Source organism: Tachypleus tridentatus, chromosome 13, assembly GCF_004210375.1.
Source record: "Tachypleus tridentatus isolate NWPU-2018 chromosome 13, ASM421037v1, whole genome shotgun sequence".
Classification (NCBI taxonomy): domain Eukaryota; kingdom Metazoa; phylum Arthropoda; class Merostomata; order Xiphosura; family Limulidae; genus Tachypleus; species Tachypleus tridentatus.
In genome coordinates, this window is record NC_134837.1 from 268723670 (window position 1) to 268746974 (window position 23305).

General features: G+C 38.5%; 1 protein-coding gene across 4 annotated transcripts in view; it reads right to left on the minus strand.

Annotated features, from left to right (window-relative positions):
- LOC143237355 (methylmalonyl-CoA epimerase, mitochondrial-like) overlaps nt 1-23305 on the minus strand; it is a 79022-nt gene continuing 55717 nt past the window's right edge. For all 4 annotated transcript variants that reach the window (XM_076476510.1, XM_076476509.1, XM_076476512.1 and 1 more), the window contains exons 3-4: nt 2714-2934; nt 1-475 (exon numbers count right to left, since the gene is read on the minus strand). In XM_076476510.1, coding sequence (XP_076332625.1) covers nt 161-475; nt 2714-2893 — 495 coding nt within the window. In that variant the 5' untranslated portion in view covers nt 2894-2934 and the 3' untranslated portion in view covers nt 1-160. The remainder of the gene's footprint in view (nt 476-2713; nt 2935-23305) is intronic.

The following is a 23305-nucleotide window of genomic DNA, read 5'->3' on the forward strand; positions in this document are numbered from 1 at the left end:
TGATGTATAATAACCTGAATATTTATTTTTTTCCTTTCTCTACAACTGATAGTTTGTTTGCCAATCAAACTTCAATAGACAAAATTGCTACAACTACCAAAACTAACAATTTTCAAGATTCAGTTTGCTAGTGAACTAAAACACACAGTGATCAATACAGTTATGCTTCTTCCAGTTCGATAAGAACTCCACCACAATCTTTCGGATGGAGGAACACCACTGGCTTTCCGTGAGCACCAGTTCGAGGTTCCTCACTAAGCATCCGAATCTTGTGGCTTTTAAGGTCAGCCATGGCAGCTTTGATGTTGTCAACTTCTAAACAAATATGATGCATTCCACCTGATTTATTCTTGTCTAGAAAGCCTTTAATGGGACTCTTTTCTCCGAAGGGAAGAAGCAGTTCTAATTTGGTGTTTTCCAGCTCCACAAACACTGTGTAAACTCCATGCTCAGGCTGTGCAACAGGCTCGCTTGTCTGAAACAAAAAGTGATTTAGTTAAACTGACTGACACTTTATGTTTCAGTAACCTAATATTATCTTATACAAGTGTTGTATGTTGGTTGTGTTCACTGTACACCATAATCATACATTATACATGCATGATGGCTGTGTTCACTGTATGCCATAATCGTACATTATACTGAAGTGTTGCATGTCGGTTGTGTTCACTGTACGCCATAATCGTACATTATACTGAAGTGTTGCATGTCGGTTGTGTTCACTGTACGCCATAATCGTACATTATACTGAAGTGTTGCACGTTGGTTGTGTTCACTGTACGCCATAATCGTACATTATACTGAAGTGTTGCATGTCGGTTGTGTTCACTGTACGCCATAATCGTACATTATACTGAAGTGTTGCATGTCGGTTGTGTTCACTGTATGCCATAATCGTATATTATACTGAAGTGTTGCACGTTGGTTGTGTTCACTGTACGCCATAATCGTACATTATACTGAAGTGTTGCATGTTCAGGTATTTTCATTCCATACTCAAGAAATTATATATTGGTGAAAAACCAGCTAGAGATGAAATGATTTGTGAACGACATCATTATTGCAAATATGTAAAGATAGTTTGATTGCTACAACCTCAGTATCACATTCTGAAAATGGGTTTGACTGCTAAACCTCAGTATCACATCCTGAAAAACGGTCTGATTGCTACAACCGCAGTATCACATCCTGAAAAACAGTTTGATCACTACAACCTTAGTATCACACCCTGAAAAACGGTTTGATCACTACAACCTCAGTATCACACCCTGAAAAACGGTTTGATTGCTAAACCTCAGTATCACATCCTCAAAAACGGTTTGATCACTACAACCTTAGTATCACATCCTGAAAAATGGTTTGATCACTACAACCTTAGTATCACATCCTGATTGAACATATTTTTTTGTTATTTTCTAAACTACACATTTGGCTGTCTGTACTCTTATTCAAACTTCTTAGGTTACTATCTAGAATGGTGTTCAAATTACATGAAAACAAACTCTTAATAGATTCAGTTTACACAAATAAAGACAATCAAAAGTGCTAAACATTTCATTCTTGTCTTATTTATATAATTTCTTGTCTCATTGTTTATAATTTCATACATAAAAACTGTACTGAAAAAGGTGCTATACTGATAGTTGTCATATTAGTGTGGTTGTTTTAATCAAAAAGCATTTTAATATAAACACAGGGATCACCAGGTTTCAGATAAAGGAATAATAAAATTATTTGAAATATACAAATAATTACACAGACATTAAAAGAGATGAAAGGCTGAAGTAAGGATTATGGTATTAATAACAACTGTACAACAAATGACTCAATTCACACTACATCATGCATCTAACATAATTCTGACCTCTGATGATTGTTGGATTTTACCTTTTACAACACACGTTGTTTATGATCAAATCACACAATGTAACATATATGTTTGTTACTAATTATTATCACTGAAGTAATCAAACATCACTTCCCACAAGTGTCTCAAACTTTTCTTTAAATGATGTCAACCTCAGTTTCAACAAATGACAAACATACCATGTCTCAACATCAGTTTCAACAAATGACAAAATACCATGTCTCAACATCAGTTTCAACAAATGACAAACGTACCATGTCTCAACCTCAGTTTCAACAAATGATAAATGTAGCATGTCTCAATTTCAGTAACAAGAAATGAGAAATGTAGCACATCTACAGTAAATTTAAACAGCATGACCACAGTTTCCACAGCCTTTAGGATTGGACTAGAACAAGACCTCATTTGCAGACCAGTTTTTCTTTGTGTAAAATAGTATTGAAAGGAAAGCCTGAGTATCGTGTACTGAATTACAAATGTTGAGTTTGTTATTGGCAATTTATCATAAGACAGAGGAATCCATGTACGTCTTCACATAAATGTATCCTACAACAGTCGTACGTAGATGTTGACACAAGACACATAAAAATGCACACAAAGTTTACTTTTTTATCACGATTTGATAAACTGGTCTTGTGTATACTTTATCCTTAGAAAACTAGCTACATCTTGCTCCAAAACAGATCTAGTTGAAGGAAGTAGTTTTGAGACCTGAGCTAAATGAGAAATGTCAAGTCAAAAATAACAAAAATTTCACGTGCAAGTAACTCAGCTTTGTATGAGTTCATTCAGAGAACTGGATTCAACCAGTTTTCAGAACAGAAAATGTAAACCTTGATAACTCACCTTGACTCCCAAGACATCTCTATATAGAGCAGTTGTTTTCTCTAAGTCAGCTGTTGCAAGAGCCACATGATTCAACTTTAAGATATTCCATGACTTCTGCAAAGGTACTGGAGACACATGGAGACACCTACATACTGCAGGTAGTGAAGATAACTTGGAAAATGTCCTTAGTAAAGCCATGATTTGCACTGTTATTGTTCCCAGAATGGCATGCGAGAAAACTAAATAAAATGAAACAAAATATGTTTTACTGTCATCAAATGGTATGTAAACAAAAATAAAGGTAAAACTCTAATTCAGCATTTTGGTCTATCCAAGTTCTATATCAAAGCTTAGATACACACACTGTCACATAGCAGCAAAATTGGTATATCATGTAGCATCAAAAATGCATACATGTAGTATCAAATGATGACAGTTTGTTAGGTGTAATGAGTACAATTTATTTGGGAACTCTGGACTGGCATGTACTTTTAAGGCAGATGTGAAATTTTTATTTAGAATTTGTAGGTTGGAGGCTACCCTAATTAAAGTAGAGACAATAGATAAAGATATATGTGTAGACTGTGGAAAATGGTAGTAGGATTTCAGGAGGAGCTTACACTTTCATATACAAGGGATACACCAGTATCAGTTAACAATGACTTTCAGGAACTACAGGAGGAGCTTACACTTTCATATACAAGGGATACACCAGTATCAGTTAACAATGACTTTCAGGAACTACAGGAGGAGCTTACACTTTCATATACAAGGGATACACCAGTATCAGTTAACAATGACTTTCAGGAACTACAGGAGGAGCTTACACTTTCATATACAAGGGATACACCAGTATCAGTTAACAATGACTTTCAGGAACTACAGGAGGAGCTTACACTTTCATATACAAGGGATACACCAGTATCAGTTAACAATGACTTTCAGGAACTACAGGAGGAGCTTACACTTTCATATACAAGGGATACACCAGTATCAGTTAACAATGACTTTCAGGAACTACAGGAGGAGCTTACACTTTCATATACAAGGGATACACCAGTATCAGTTAACAATGACTTTCAGGAACTACAGGAGGAGCTTACACTTTCATATACATACACCAGTATCAGTTAACAATGGGATACACTTACACTTTCATATACAAGGGATATCAGTTAACAATGACTTTCAGGAACTACAGGAGGAGCTTACACTTTCATATACAAGGGATACACCAGTATCAGTTAACAATGACTTTCAGGAACTACAGGAGGAGCTTACACTTTCATATACAAGGGATACACCAGTATCAGTTAACAATGACTTTCAGGAACTACAGGAGGAGCTTACACTTTCATATACAAGGGATACACCAGTATCAGTTAACAATGACTTTCAGGAACTACAGGAGGAGCTTACACTTTCATATACAAGGGATACACCAGTATCAGTTAACAATGACTTTCAGGAACTACAGGAGGAGCTTACACTTTCATATACAAGGGATACACCAGTATCAGTTAACAATGACTTTCAGGAACTACAGGAGGAGCTTACACTTTCATATACAAGGGATACACCAGTATCAGTTAACAATGACTTTCAGGAACTACAGGAGGAGCTTACACTTTCATATACAAGGGATACACCAGTATCAGTTAACAATGACTTTCAGGAACTACAGGAGGAGCTTACACTTTCATATACAAGGGATACACCAGTATCAGTTAACAATGACTTTCAGGAACTACAGGAGGAGCTTACACTTTCATATACAAGGGATACACCAGTATCAGTTAACAATGACTTTCAGGAACTACAGGAGGAGCTTACACTTTCATATACAAGGGATACACCAGTATCAGTTAACAATGACTTTCAGGAACTACAGGAGGAGCTTACACTTTCATATACAAGGGATACACCAGTATCAGTTAACAATGACTTTCAGGAACTACAGGAGGAGCTTACACTTTCATATACAAGGGATACACCAGTATCAGTTAACAATGACTTTCAGGAACTACAGGAGGAGCTTACACTTTCATATACAAGGGATACACCAGTATCAGTTAACAATGACTTTCAGGAACTACAGGAGGAGCTTACACTTTCATATACAAGGGATACACCAGTATCAGTTAACAATGACTTTCAGGAACTACAGGAGGAGCTTACACTTTCATATACAAGGGATACACCAGTATCAGTTAACAATGACTTTCAGGAACTACAGGAGGAGCTTACACTTTCATATACAAGGGATACACCAGTATCAGTTAACAATGACTTTCAGGAACTACAGGAGGAGCTTACACTTTCATATACAAGGGATACACCAGTATCAGTTAACAATGACTTTCAGGAACTACAGGAGGAGCTTACACTTTCATATACAAGGGATACACCAGTATCAGTTAACAATGACTTTCAGGAACTACAGGAGGAGCTTACACTTTCATATACAAGGGATACACCAGTATCAGTTAACAATGACTTTCAGGAACTACAGGAGGAGCTTACACTTTCATATACAAGGGATACACCAGTATCAGTTAACAATGACTTTCAGGAACTACAGGAGGAGCTTACACTTTCATATACAAGGGATACACCAGTATCAGTTAACAATGACTTTCAGGAACTACAGGAGGAGCTTACACTTTCATATACAAGGGATACACCAGTATCAGTTAACAATGACTTTCAGGAACTACAGGAGGAGCTTACACTTTCATATACAAGGGATACACCAGTATCAGTTAACAATGACTTTCAGGAACTACAGGAGGAGCTTACACTTTCATATACAAGGGATACACCAGTATCAGTTAACAATGACTTTCAGGAACTACAGGAGGAGCTTACACTTTCATATACAAGGGATACACCAGTATCAGTTAACAATGACTTTCAGGAACTACAGGAGGAGCTTACACTTTCATATACAAGGGATACACCAGTATCAGTTAACAATGACTTTCAGGAACTACAGGAGGAGCTTACACTTTCATATACAAGGGATACACCAGTATCAGTTAACAATGACTTCAGGAACTACAGGAGGACTACAGGATACACCAGTATCAGAACAATGACTTTCAGGAACTACAGGAGGAGCTTACATTTCATACAAGGGATACACCAGTATCAGTTAACAATGACTTTCAGGAACTACAGGAGGAGCTTACACTTTCATATACAAGGGATACACCAGTATCAGTTAACAATGACTTTCAGGAACTACAGGAGGAGCTTACACTTTCATATACAAGGGATACACCAGTATCAGTTAACAATGACTTTCAGGAACTACAGGAGGAGCTTACACTTTCATATACAAGGGATACACCAGTATCAGTTAACAATGACTTTCAGGAACTACAGGAGGAGACACTTTCATATACAAGGGATACACCAGTATCAGTTAACAATGACTTTCAGGAACTACAGGAGGAGCTTACACTTTCATATACAAGGGATACACCAGTATCAGTTAACAATGACTTTCAGGAACTACAGGAGGAGCTTACACTTTCATATACAAGGGATACACCAGTATCAGTTAACAATGACTTTCAGGAACTACAGGAGGAGCTTACACTTTCATATACAAGGGATACACCAGTATCAGTTAACAATGACTTTCAGGAACTACAGGAGGAGCTTACACTTTCATATACAAGGGATACACCAGTATCAGTTAACAATGACTTTCAGGAACTACAGGAGGAGCTTACACTTTCATATACAAGGGATACACCAGTATCAGTTAACAATGACTTTCAGGAACTACAGGAGGAGCTTACACTTTCATATACAAGGGATACACCAGTATCAGTTAACAATGACTTTCAGGAACTACAGGAGGAGCTTACACTTTCATATACAAGGGATACACCAGTATCAGTTAACAATGACTTTCAGGAACTACAGGAGGAGCTTACACTTTCATATACAAGGGATACACCAGTATCAGTTAACAATGACTTTCAGGAACTACAGGAGGAGCTTACACTTTCATATACAAGGGATACACCAGTATCAGTTAACAATGACTTTCAGGAACTACAGGAGGAGCTTACACTTTCATATGACAAGGGATACACCAGTATCAGTTAACAATGACTTTCAGGAACTACAGGAGGAGCTTACACTTTCATATACAAGGGATACACCAGTATCAGTTAACAATGACTTTCAGGAACTACAGGAGGAGCTTACACTTTCATATACAAGGGATACACCAGTATCAGTTAACAATGACTTTCAGGAACTACAGGAGGAGCTTACACTTTCATATACAAGGGATACACCAGTATCAGTTAACAATGACTTTCAGGAACTACAGGAGGAGCTTACACTTTCATATACAAGGGATACACCAGTATCAGTTAACAATGACTTTCAGGAACTACAGGAGGAGCTTACACTTTCATATACAAGGGATACACCAGTATCAGTTAACAATGACTTTCAGGAACTACAGGAGGAGCTTACACTTTCATATACAAGGGATACACCAGTATCAGTTAACAATGACTTTCAGGAACTACAGGAGGAGCTTACACTTTCATATACAAGGGATACACCAGTATCAGTTAACAATGACTTTCAGGAACTACAGGAGGAGCTTACACTTTCATATACAAGGGATACACCAGTATCAGTTAACAATGACTTTCAGGAACTACAGGAGGAGCTTACACTTTCATATACAAGGGATACACCAGTATCAGTTAACAATGACTTTCAGGAACTACAGGAGGAGCTTACACTTTCATATACAAGGGATACACCAGTATCAGTTAACAATGACTTTCAGGAACTACAGGAGGAGCTTACACTTTCATATACAAGGGATACACCAGTATCAGTTAACAATGACTTTCAGGAACTACAGGAGGAGCTTACACTTTCATATACAAGGGATACACCAGTATCAGTTAACAATGACTTTCAGGAACTACAGGAGGAGCTTACACTTTCATATACAAGGGATACACCAGTATCAGTTAACAATGACTTTCAGGAACTACAGGAGGAGCTTACACTTTCATATACAAGGGATACACCAGTATCAGTTAACAATGACTTTCAGGAACTACAGGAGGAGCTTACACTTTCATATACAAGGGATACACCAGTATCAGTTAACAATGACTTTCAGGAACTACAGGAGGAGCTTACACTTTCATATACAAGGGATACACCAGTATCAGTTAACAATGACTTTCAGGAACTACAGGAGGAGCTTACACTTTCATATACAAGGGATACACCAGTATCAGTTAACAATGACTTTCAGGAACTACAGGAGGAGCTTACACTTTCATATACAAGGGATACACCAGTATCAGTTAACAATGACTTTCAGGAACTACAGGAGGAGCTTACACTTTCATATACAAGGGATACACCAGTATCAGTTAACAATGACTTTCAGGAACTACAGGAGGAGCTTACACTTTCATATACAAGGGATACACCAGTATCAGTTAACAATGACTTTCAGGAACTACAGGAGGAGCTTACACTTTCATATACAAGGGATACACCAGTATCAGTTAACAATGACTTTCAGGAACTACAGGAGGAGCTTACACTTTCATATACAAGGGATACACCAGTATCAGTTAACAATGACTTTCAGGAACTACAGGAGGAGCTTACACTTTCATATACAAGGGATACACCAGTATCAGTTAACAATGACTTTCAGGAACTACAGGAGGAGCTTACACTTTCATATACAAGGGATACACCAGTATCAGTTAACAATGACTTTCAGGAACTACAGGAGGAGCTTACACTTTCATATACAAGGGATACACCAGTATCAGTTAACAATGACTTTCAGGAACTACAGGAGGAGCTTACACTTTCATATACAAGGGATACACCAGTATCAGTTAACAATGACTTTCAGGAACTACAGGAGGAGCTTACACTTTCATATACAAGGGATACACCAGTATCAGTTAACAATGACTTTCAGGAACTACAGGAGGAGCTTACACTTTCATATACAAGGGATACACCAGTATCAGTTAACAATGACTTTCAGGAACTACAGGAGGAGCTTACACTTTCATATACAAGGGATACACCAGTATCAGTTAACAATGACTTTCAGGAACTACAGGAGGAGCTTACACTTTCATATACAAGGGATACACCAGTATCAGTTAACAATGACTTTCAGGAACTACAGGAGGAGCTTACACTTTCATATACAAGGGATACACCAGTATCAGTTAACAATGACTTTCAGGAACTACAGGAGGAGCTTACACTTTCATATACAAGGGATACACCAGTATCAGTTAACAATGACTTTCAGGAACTACAGGAGGAGCTTACACTTTCATATACAAGGGATACACCAGTATCAGTTAACAATGACTTTCAGGAACTACAGGAGGAGCTTACACTTTCATATACAAGGGATACACCAGTATCAGTTAACAATGACTTTCAGGAACTACAGGAGGAGCTTACACTTTCATATACAAGGGATACACCAGTATCAGTTAACAATGACTTTCAGGAACTACAGGAGGAGCTTACACTTTCATATACAAGGGATACACCAGTATCAGTTAACAATGACTTTCAGGAACTACAGGAGGAGCTTACACTTTCATATACAAGGGATACACCAGTATCAGTTAACAATGACTTTCAGGAACTACAGGAGGAGCTTACACTTTCATATACAAGGGATACACCAGTATCAGTTAACAATGACTTTCAGGAACTACAGGAGGAGCTTACACTTTCATATACAAGGGATACACCAGTATCAGTTAACAATGACTTTCAGGAACTACAGGAGGAGCTTACACTTTCATATACAAGGGATACACCAGTATCAGTTAACAATGACTTTCAGGAACTACAGGAGGAGCTTACACTTTCATATACAAGGGATACACCAGTATCAGTTAACAATGACTTTCAGGAACTACAGGAGGAGCTTACACTTTCATATACAAGGGATACACCAGTATCAGTTAACAATGACTTTCAGGAACTACAGGAGGAGCTTACACTTTCATATACAAGGGATACACCAGTATCAGTTAACAATGACTTTCAGGAACTACAGGAGGAGCTTACACTTTCATATACAAGGGATACACCAGTATCAGTTAACAATGACTTTCAGGAACTACAGGAGGAGCTTACACTTTCATATACAAGGGATACACCAGTATCAGACTTTCAGGAACAATGGGACTTTTAACAATGACTTTCAGGAACTACAGGAGGAGCTTACACTTTCATATACAAGGGATACACCAGTATCAGTTAACAATGACTTTCAGGAACTACAGGAGGAGCTTACACTTTCATATACAAGGGATACACCAGTATCAGTTAACAATGACTTTCAGGAACTACAGGAGGAGCTTACACTTTCATATACAAGGGATACACCAGTATCAGTTAACAATGACTTTCAGGAACTACAGGAGGAGCTTACACTTTCATATACAAGGGATACACCAGTATCAGTTAACAATGACTTTCAGGAACTACAGGAGGAGCTTACACTTTCATATACAAGGGATACACCAGTATCAGTTAACAATGACTTTCAGGAACTACAGGAGGAGCTTACACTTTCATATACAAGGGATACACCAGTATCAGTTAACAATGACTTTCAGGAACTACAGGAGGAGCTTACACTTTCATATACAAGGGATACACCAGTATCAGTTAACAATGACTTTCAGGAACTACAGGAGGAGCTTACACTTTCATATACAAGGGATACACCAGTATCAGTTAACAATGACTTTCAGGAACTACAGGAGGAGCTTACACTTTCATATACAAGGGATACACCAGTATCAGTTAACAATGACTTTCAGGAACTACAGGAGGAGCTTACACTTTCATATACAAGGGATACACCAGTATCAGTTAACAATGACTTTCAGGAACTACAGGAGGAGCTTACACTTTCATATACAAGGGATACACCAGTATCAGTTAACAATGACTTTCAGGAACTACAGGAGGAGCTTACACTTTCATATACAAGGGATACACCAGTATCAGTTAACAATGACTTTCAGGAACTACAGGAGGAGCTTACACTTTCATATACAAGGGATACACCAGTATCAGTTAACAATGACTTTCAGGAACTACAGGAGGAGCTTACACTTTCATATACAAGGGATACACCAGTAGTTAACAATGACAGGAACTACAGGACAATGACTTTCAGGAACACCAGTATCAGGAACAATGACTTTCAGGAACACAGGAGGAGCTTTCATATACAAGGGATACACCAGTATCAGTTAACAATGACTTTCAGGAACTACAGGAGGAGCTTACACTTTCATATACAAGGGATACACCAGTATCAGTTAACAATGACTTTCAGGAACTACAGGAGGAGCTTACACTTTCATATACAAGGGATACACCAGTATCAGTTAACAATGACTTTCAGGAACTACAGGAGGAGCTTACACTTTCATATACAAGGGATACACCAGTATCAGTTAACAATGACTTTCAGGAACTACAGGAGGAGCTTACACTTTCATATACAAGGGATACACCAGTATCAGTTAACAATGACTTTCAGGAACTACAGGAGGAGCTTACACTTTCATATACAAGGGATACACCAGTATCAGTTAACAATGACTTTCAGGAACTACAGGAGGAGCTTACACTTTCATATACAAGGGATACACCAGTATCAGTTAACAATGACTTTCAGGAACTACAGGAGGAGCTTACACTTTCATATACAAGGGATACACCAGTATCAGTTAACAATGACTTTCAGGAACTACAGGAGGAGCTTACACTTTCATATACAAGGGATACACCAGTATCAGTTAACAATGACTTTCAGGAACTACAGGAGGAGCTTACACTTTCATATACAAGGGATACACCAGTATCAGTTAACAATGACTTTCAGGAACTACAGGAGGAGCTTACACTTTCATATACAAGGGATACACCAGTATCAGTTAACAATGACTTTCAGGAACTACAGGAGGAGCTTACACTTTCATATACAAGGGATACACCAGTATCAGTTAACAATGACTTTCAGGAACTACAGGAGGAGCTTACACTTTCATATACAAGGGATACACCAGTATCAGTTAACAATGACTTTCAGGAACTACAGGAGGAGCTTACACTTTCATATACAAGGGATACACCAGTATCAGTTAACAATGACTTTCAGGAACTACAGGAGGAGCTTACACTTTCATATACAAGGGATACACCAGTATCAGTTAACAATGACTTTCAGGAACTACAGGAGGAGCTTACACTTTCATATACAAGGGATACACCAGTATCAGTTAACAATGACTTTCAGGAACTACAGGAGGAGCTTACACTTTCATATACAAGGGATACACCAGTATCAGTTAACAATGACTTTCAGGAACTACAGGAGGAGCTTACACTTTCATATACAAGGGATACACCAGTATCAGTTAACAATGACTTTCAGGAACTACAGGAGGAGCTTACACTTTCATATACAAGGGATACACCAGTATCAGTTAACAATGACTTTCAGGAACTACAGGAGGAGCTTACACTTTCATATACAAGGGATACACCAGTATCAGTTAACAATGACTTTCAGGAACTACAGGAGGAGCTTACACTTTCATATACAAGGGATACACCAGTATCAGTTAACAATGACTTTCAGGAACTACAGGAGGAGCTTACACTTTCATATACAAGGGATACACCAGTATCAGTTAACAATGACTTTCAGGAACTACAGGAGGAGCTTACACTTTCATATACAAGGGATACACCAGTATCAGTTAACAATGACTTTCAGGAACTACAGGAGGAGCTTACACTTTCATATACAAGGGATACACCAGTATCAGTTAACAATGACTTTCAGGAACTACAGGAGGAGCTTACACTTTCATATACAAGGGATACACCAGTATCAGTTAACAATGACTTTCAGGAACTACAGGAGGAGCTTACACTTTCATATACAAGGGATACACCAGTATCAGTTAACAATGACTTTCAGGAACTACAGGAGGAGCTTACACTTTCATATACAAGGGATACACCAGTATCAGTTAACAATGACTTTCAGGAACTACAGGAGGAGCTTACACTTTCATATACAAGGGATACACCAGTATCAGTTAACAATGACTTTCAGGAACTACAGGAGGAGCTTACACTTTCATATACAAGGGATACACCAGTATCAGTTAACAATGACTTTCAGGAACTACAGGAGGAGCTTACACTTTCATATACAAGGGATACACCAGTATCAGTTAACAATGACTTTCAGGAACTACAGGAGGAGCTTACACTTTCATATACAAGGGATACACCAGTATCAGTTAACAATGACTTTCAGGAACTACAGGAGGAGCTTACACTTTCATATACAAGGGATACACCAGTATCAGTTAACAATGACTTTCAGGAACTACAGGAGGAGCTTACACTTTCATATACAAGGGATACACCAGTATCAGTTAACAATGACTTTCAGGAACTACAGGAGGAGCTTACACTTTCATATACAAGGGATACACCAGTATCAGTTAACAATGACTTTCAGGAACTACAGGAGGAGCTTACACTTTCATATACAAGGGATACACCAGTATCAGTTAACAATGACTTTCAGGAACTACAGGAGGAGCTTACACTTTCATATACAAGGGATACACCAGTATCAGTTAACAATGACTTTCAGGAACTACAGGAGGAGCTTACACTTTCATATACAAGGGATACACCAGTATCAGTTAACAATGACTTTCAGGAACTACAGGAGGAGCTTACACTTTCATATACAAGGGATACACCAGTATCAGTTAACAATGACTTTCAGGAACTACAGGAGGAGCTTACACTTTCATATACAAGGGATACACCAGTATCAGTTAACAATGACTTTCAGGAACTACAGGAGGAGCTTACACTTTCATATACAAGGGATACACCAGTATCAGTTAACAATGACTTTCTACAGGAGGAGCTTACAGGATACACCAGTATCAGTTACTTTCAGGAACTACAGGAGGAGCTTACACTTTCATATACAAGGGATACACCAGTATCAGTTAACAATGACTTTCAGGAACTACAGGAGGAGCTTACACTTTCATATACAAGGGATACACCAGTATCAGTTAACAATGACTTTCAGGAACTACAGGAGGAGCTTACACTTTCATATACAAGGGATACACCAGTATCAGTTAACAATGACTTTCAGGAACTACAGGAGGAGCTTACACTTTCATATACAAGGGATACACCAGTATCAGTTAACAATGACTTTCAGGAACTACAGGAGGAGCTTACACTTTCATATACAAGGGATACACCAGTATCAGTTAACAATGACTTTCAGGAACTACAGGAGGAGCTTACACTTTCATATACAAGGGATACACCAGTATCAGTTAACAATGACTTTCAGGAACTACAGGAGGAGCTTACACTTTCATATACAAGGGATACACCAGTATCAGTTAACAATGACTTTCAGGAACTACAGGAGGAGCTTACACTTTCATATACAAGGGATACACCAGTATCAGTTAACAATGACTTTCAGGAACTACAGGAGGAGCTTACACTTTCATATACAAGGGATACACCAGTATCAGTTAACAATGACTTTCAGGAACTACAGGAGGAGCTTACACTTTCATATACAAGGGATACACCAGTATCAGTTAACAATGACTTTCAGGAACTACAGGAGGAGCTTACACTTTCATATACAAGGGATACACCAGTATCAGTTAACAATGACTTTCAGGAACTACAGGAGGAGCTTACACTTTCATATACAAGGGATACACCAGTATCAGTTAACAATGACTTTCAGGAACTACAGGAGGAGCTTACACTTTCATATACAAGGGATACACCAGTATCAGTTAACAATGACTTTCAGGAACTACAGGAGGAGCTTACACTTTCATATACAAGGGATACACCAGTATCAGTTAACAATGACTTTCAGGAACTACAGGAGGAGCTTACACTTTCATATACAAGGGATACACCAGTATCAGTTAACAATGACTTTCAGGAACTACAGGAGGAGCTTACACTTTCATATACAAGGGATACACCAGTATCAGTTAACAATGACTTTCAGGAACTACAGGAGGAGCTTACACTTTCATATACAAGGGATACACCAGTATCAGTTAACAATGACTTTCAGGAACTACAGGAGGAGCTTACACTTTCATATACAAGGGATACACCAGTATCAGTTAACAATGACTTTCAGGAACTACAGGAGGAGCTTACACTTTCATATACAAGGGATACACCAGTATCAGTTAACAATGACTTTCAGGAACTACAGGAGGAGCTTACACTTTCATATACAAGGGATACACCAGTATCAGTTAACAATGACTTTCAGGAACTACAGGAGGAGCTTACACTTTCATATACAAGGGATACACCAGTATCAGTTAACAATGACTTTCAGGAACTACAGGAGGAGCTTACACTTTCATATACAAGGGATACACCAGTATCAGTTAACAATGACTTTCAGGAACTACAGGAGGAGCTTACACTTTCATATACAAGGGATACACCAGTATCAGTTAACAATGACTTTCAGGAACTACAGGAGGAGCTTACACTTTCATATACAAGGGATACACCAGTATCAGTTAACAATGACTTTCAGGAACTACAGGAGGAGCTTACACTTTCATATACAAGGGATACACCAGTATCAGTTAACAATGACTTTCAGGAACTTACATATACAAGGAGGTTAACAATGACTTACAGGAACTTTCATATACAAGGGATACACCAGTATCAGTTAACAATGACTTTCAGGAACTACAGGAGGAGCTTACACTTTCATATACAAGGGATACACCAGTATCAGTTAACAATGACTTTCAGGAACTACAGGAGGAGCTTACACTTTCATATACAAGGGATACACCAGTATCAGTTAACAATGACTTTCAGGAACTACAGGAGGAGCTTACACTTTCATATACAAGGGATACACCAGTATCAGTTAACAATGACTTTCAGGAACTACAGGAGGAGCTTACACTTTCATATACAAGGGATACACCAGTATCAGTTAACAATGACTTTCAGGAACTACAGGAGGAGCTTACTTTCATATACAAGGGATACACCAGTATCAGTTAACAATGACTTTCAGGAACTACAGGAGGAGCTTACACTTTCATATACAAGGGATACACCAGTATCAGTTAACAATGACTTTCAGGAACTACAGGAGGAGCTTACACTTTCATATACAAGGGATACACCAGTATCAGTTAACAATGACTTTCAGGAACTACAGGAGGAGCTTACACTTTCATATACAAGGGATACACCAGTATCAGTTAACAATGACTTTCAGGAACTACAGGAGGAGCTTACACTTTCATATACAAGGGATACACCAGTATCAGTTAACAATGACTTTCAGGAACTACAGGAGGAGCTTACACTTTCATATACAAGGGATACACCAGTATCAGTTAACAATGACTTTCAGGAACTACAGGAGGAGCTTACACTTTCATATACAAGGGATACACCAGTATCAGTTAACAATGACTTTCAGGAACTACAGGAGGAGCTTACACTTTCATATACAAGGGATACACCAGTATCAGTTAACAATGACTTTCAGGAACTACAGGAGGAGCTTACACTTTCATATACAGGAATACACCAGTATCAGTTAACAATGACTTTCAGGAACTACAGGAGGAGCTTACACTTTCATATACAAGGGATACACCAGTATCAGTTAACAATGACTTTCAGGAACTACAGGAGGAGCTTACACTTTCATATACAAGGGATACACCAGTATCAGTTAACAATGACTTTCAGGAACTACAGGAGGAGCTTACACTTTCATATACAAGGGATACACCAGTATCAGTTAACAATGACTTTCAGGAACTACAGGAGGAGCTTACACTTTCATATACAAGGGATACACCAGTATCAGTTAACAATGACTTTCAGGAACTACAGGAGGAGCTTACACTTTCATATACAAGGGATACACCAGTATCAGTTAACAATGACTTTCAGGAACTACAGGAGGAGCTTACACTTTCATATACAAGGGATACACCAGTATCAGTTAACAATGACTTTCAGGAACTACAGGAGGAGCTTACACTTTCATATACAAGGGATACACCAGTATCAGTTAACAATGACTTTCAGGAACTACAGGAGGAGCTTACACTTTCATATACAAGGGATACACCAGTATCAGTTAACAATGACTTTCAGGAACTACAGGAGGAGCTTACACTTTCATATACAAGGGATACACCAGTATCAGTTAACAATGACTTTCAGGAACTACAGGAGGAGCTTACACTTTCATATACAAGGGATACACCAGTATCAGTTAACAATGACTTTCAGGAACTACAGGAGGAGCTTACACTTTCATATACAAGGGATACACCAGTATCAGTTAACAATGACTTTCAGGAACTACAGGAGGAGCTTACACTTTCATATACAAGGGATACACCAGTATCAGTTAACAATGACTTTCAGGAACTACAGGAGGAGCTTACACTTTCATATACAAGGGATACACCAGTATCAGTTAACAATGACTTTCAGGAACTACAGGAGGAGCTTACACTTTCATATACAAGGGATACACCAGTATCAGTTAACAATGACTTTCAGGAACTACAGGAGGAGCTTACACTTTCATATACAAGGGATACACCAGTATCAGTTAACAATGACTTTCAGGAACTACAGGAGGAGCTTACACTTTCATATACAAGGGATACACCAGTATCAGTTAACAATGACTTTCAGGAACTACAGGAGGAGCTTACACTTTCATATACAAGGGATACACCAGTATCAGTTAACAATGACTTTCAGGAACTACAGGAGGAGCTTACACTTTCATATACAAGGGATACACCAGTATCAGTTAACAATGACTTTCAGGAACTACAGGAGGAGCTTACACTTTCATATACAAGGGATACACCAGTATCAGTTAACAATGACTTTCAGGAACTACAGGAGGAGCTTACACTTTCATATACAAGGGATACACCAGTATCAGTTAACAATGACTTTCAGGAACTACAGGAGGAGCTTACACTTTCATATACAAGGGATACACCAGTATCAGTTAACAATGACTTTCAGGAACTACAGGAGGAGCTTACACTTTCATATACAAGGGATACACCAGTATCAGTTAACAATGACTTTCAGGAACTACAGGAGGAGCTTACACTTTCATATACAAGGGATACACCAGTATCAGTTAACAATGACTTTCAGGAACTACAGGAGGAGCTTACACTTTCATATACAAGGGATACACCAGTATCAGTTAACAATGACTTTCAGGAACTACAGGAGGAGCTTACACTTTCATATACAAGGGATACACCAGTATCAGTTAACAATGACTTTCAGGAACTACAGGAGGAGCTTACACTTTCATATACAAGGGATACACCAGTATCAGTTAACAATGACTTTCAGGAACTACAGGAGGAGCTTACACTTTCATATACAAGGGATACACCAGTATCAGTTAACAATGACTTTCAGGAACTACAGGAGGAGCTTACACTTTCATATACAAGGGATACACCAGTATCAGTTAACAATGACTTTCAGGAACTACAGGAGGAGCTTACACTTTCATATACAAGGGATACACCAGTATCAGTTAACAATGACTTTCAGGAACTACAGGAGGAGCTTACACTTTCATATACAAGGGATACACCAGTATCAGTTAACAATGACTTTCAGGAACTACAGGAGGAGCTTACACTTTCATATACAAGGGATACACCAGTATCAGTTAACAATGACTTTCAGGAACTACAGGAGGAGCTTACACTTTCATATACAAGGGATACACCAGTATCAGTTAACAATGACTTTCAGGAACTACAGGAGGAGCTTACACTTTCATATACAAGGGATACACCAGTATCAGTTAACAATGACTTTCAGGAACTACAGGAGGAGCTTACACTTTCATATACAAGGGATACACCAGTATCAGTTAACAATGACTTTCAGGAACTACAGGAGGAGCTTACACTTTCATATACAAGGGATACACCAGTATCAGTTAACAATGACTTTCAGGAACTACAGGAGGAGCTTACACTTTCATATACAAGGGATACACCAGTATCAGTTAACAATGACTTTCAGGAACTACAGGAGGAGCTTACACTTTCATATACAAGGGATACACCAGTATCAGTTAACAATGACTTTCAGGAACTACAGGAGGAGCTTACACTTTCATATACAAGGGATACACCAGTATCAGTTAACAATGACTTTCAGGAACTACAGGAGGAGCTTACACTTTCATATACAAGGGATACACCAGTATCAGTTAACAATGACTTTCAGGAACTACAGGAGGAGCTTACACTTTCATATACAAGGGATACACCAGTATCAGTTAACAATGACTTTCAGGAACTACAGGAGGAGCTTACACTTTCATATACAAGGGATACACCAGTATCAGTTAACAATGACTTTCAGGAACTACAGGAGGAGCTTACACTTTCATATACAAGGGATACACCAGTATCAGTTAACAATGACTTTCAGGAACTACAGGAGGAGCTTACACTTTCATATACAAGGGATACACCAGTATCAGTTAACAATGACTTTCAGGAACTACAGGAGGAGCTTACACTTTCATATACAAGGGATACACCAGTATCAGTTAACAATGACTTTCAGGAACTACAGGAGGAGCTTACACTTTCATATACAAGGGATACACCAGTATCAGTTAACAATGACTTTCAGGAACTACAGGAGGAGCTTACACTTTCATATACAAGGGATACACCAGTATCAGTTAACAATGACTTTCAGGAACTACAGGAGGAGCTTACACTTTCATATACAAGGGATACACCAGTATCAGTTAACAATGACTTTCAGGAACTACAGGAGGAGCTTACACTTTCATATACAAGGGATACACCAGTATCAGTTAACAATGACTTTCAGGAACTACAGGAGGAGCTTACACTTTCATATACAAGGGATACACCAGTATCAGTTAACAATGACTTTCAGGAACTACAGGAGGAGCTTACACTTTCATATACAAGGGATACACCAGTATCAGTTAACAATGACTTTCAGGAACTACAGGAGGAGCTTACACTTTCATATACAAGGGATACACCAGTATCAGTTAACAATGACTTTCAGGAACTACAGGAGGAGCTTACACTTTCATATACAAGGGATACACCAGTATCAGTTAACAATGACTTTCAGGAACTACAGGAGGAGCTTACACTTTCATATACAAGGGATACACCAGTATCAGTTAACAATGACTTTCAGGAACTACAGGAGGAGCTTACACTTTCATATACAAGGGATACACCAGTATCAGTTAACAATGACTTTCAGGAACTACAGGAGGAGCTTACACTTTCATATACAAGGGATACACCAGTATCAGTTAACAATGACTTTCAGGAACTACAGGAGGAGCTTACACTTTCATATACAAGGGATACACCAGTATCAGTTAACAATGACTTTCAGGAACTACAGGAGGAGCTTACACTTTCATATACAAGGGATACACCAGTATCAGTTAACAATGACTTTCAGGAACTACAGGAGGAGCTTACACTTTCATATACAAGGGATACACCAGTATCAGTTAACAATGACTTTCAGGAACTACAGGAGGAGCTTACACTTTCATATACAAGGGATACACCAGTATCAGTTAACAATGACTTTCAGGAACTACAGGAGGAGCTTACACTTTCATATACAAGGGATACACCAGTATCAGTTAACAATGACTTTCAGGAACTACAGGAGGAGCTTACACTTTCATATACAAGGGATACACCAGTATCAGTTAACAATGACTTTCAGGAACTACAGGAGGAGCTTACACTTTCATATACAAGGGATACACCAGTATCAGTTAACAATGACTTTCAGGAACTACAGGAGGAGCTTACACTTTCATATACAAGGGATACACCAGTATCAGTTAACAATGACTTTCAGGAACTACAGGAGGAGCTTACACTTTCATATACAAGGGATACACCAGTATCAGTTAACAATGACTTTCAGGAACTACAGGAGGAGCTTACACTTTCATATACAAGGGATACACCAGTATCAGTTAACAATGACTTTCAGGAACTACAGGAGGAGCTTACACTTTCATATACAAGGGATACACCAGTATCAGTTAACAATGACTTTCAGGAACTACAGGAGGAGCTTACACTTTCATATACAAGGGATACACCAGTATCAGTTAACAATGACTTTCAGGAACTACAGGAGGAGCTTACACTTTCATATACAAGGGATACACCAGTATCAGTTAACAATGACTTTCAGGAACTACAGGAGGAGCTTACACTTTCATATACAAGGGATACACCAGTATCAGTTAACAATGACTTTCAGGAACTACAGGAGGAGCTTACACTTTCATATACAAGGGATACACCAGTATCAGTTAACAATGACTTTCAGGAACTACAGGAGGAGCTTACACTTTCATATACAAGGGATACACCAGTATCAGTTAACAATGACTTTCAGGAACTACAGGAGGAGCTTACACTTTCATATACAAGGGATACACCAGTATCAGTTAACAATGACTTTCAGGAACTACAGGAGGAGCTTACACTTTCATATACAAGGGATACACCAGTATCAGTTAACAATGACTTTCAGGAACTACAGGAGGAGCTTACACTTTCATATACAAGGGATACACCAGTATCAGTTAACAATGACTTTCAGGAACTACAGGAGGAGCTTACACTTTCATATACAAGGGATACACCAGTATCAGTTAACAATGACTTTCAGGAACTACAGGAGGAGCTTACACTTTCATATACAAGGGATACACCAGTATCAGTTAACAATGACTTTCAGGAACTACAGGAGGAGCTTACACTTTCATATACAAGGGATACACCAGTATCAGTTAACAATGACTTTCAGGAACTACAGGAGGAGCTTACACTTTCATATACAAGGGATACACCAGTATCAGTTAACAATGACTTTCAGGAACTACAGGAGGAGCTTACACTTTCATATACAAGGGATACACCAGTATCAGTTAACAATGACTTTCAGGAACTACAGGAGGAGCTTACACTTTCATATACAAGGGATACACCAGTATCAGTTAACAATGACTTTCAGGAACTACAGGAGGAGCTTACACTTTCATATACAAGGGATACACCAGTATCAGTTAACAATGACTTTCAGGAACTACAGGAGGAGCTTACACTTTCATATACAAGGGATACACCAGTATCAGTTAACAATGACTTTCAGGAACTACAGGAGGAGCTTACACTTTCATATACAAGGGATACACCAGTATCAGTTAACAATGACTTTCAGGAACTACAGGAGGAGCTTACACTTTCATATACAAGGGATACACCAGTATCAGTTAACAATGACTTTCAGGAACTACAGGAGGAGCTTACACTTTCATATACAAGGGATACACCAGTATCAGTTAACAATGACTTTCAGGAACTACAGGAGGAGCTTACACTTTCATATACAAGGGATACACCAGTATCAGTTAACAATGACTTTCAGGAACTACAGGAGGAGCTTACACTTTCATATACAAGGGATACACCAGTATCAGTTAACAATGACTTTCAGGAACTACAGGAGGAGCTTACACTTTCATATACAAGGGATACACCAGTATCAGTTAACAATGACTTTCAGGAACTACAGGAGGAGCTTACACTTTCATATACAAGGGATACACCAGTATCAGTTAACAATGACTTTCAGGAACTACAGGAGGAGCTTACACTTTCATATACAAGGGATACACCAGTATCAGTTAACAATGACTTTCAGGAACTACAGGAGGAGCTTACACTTTCATATACAAGGGATACACCAGTATCAGTTAACAATGACTTTCAGGAACTACAGGAGGAGCTTACACTTTCATATACAAGGGATACACCAGTATCAGTTAACAATGACTTTCAGGAACTACAGGAGGAGCTTACACTTTCATATACAAGGGATACACCAGTATCAGTTAACAATGACTTTCAGGAACTACAGGAGGAGCTTACACTTTCATATACAAGGGATACACCAGTATCAGTTAACAATGACTTTCAGGAACTACAGGAGGAGCTTACACTTTCATATACAAGGGATACACCAGTATCAGTTAACAATGACTTTCAGGAACTACAGGAGGAGCTTACACTTTCATATACAAGGGATACACCAGTATCAGTTAACAATGACTTTCAGGAACTACAGGAGGAGCTTACACTTTCATATACAAGGGATACACCAGTATCAGTTAACAATGACTTTCAGGAACTACAGGAGGAGCTTACACTTTCATATACAAGGGATACACCAGTATCAGTTAACAATGACTTTCAGGAACTACAGGAGGAGCTTACACTTTCATATACAAGGGATACACCAGTATCAGTTAACAATGACTTTCAG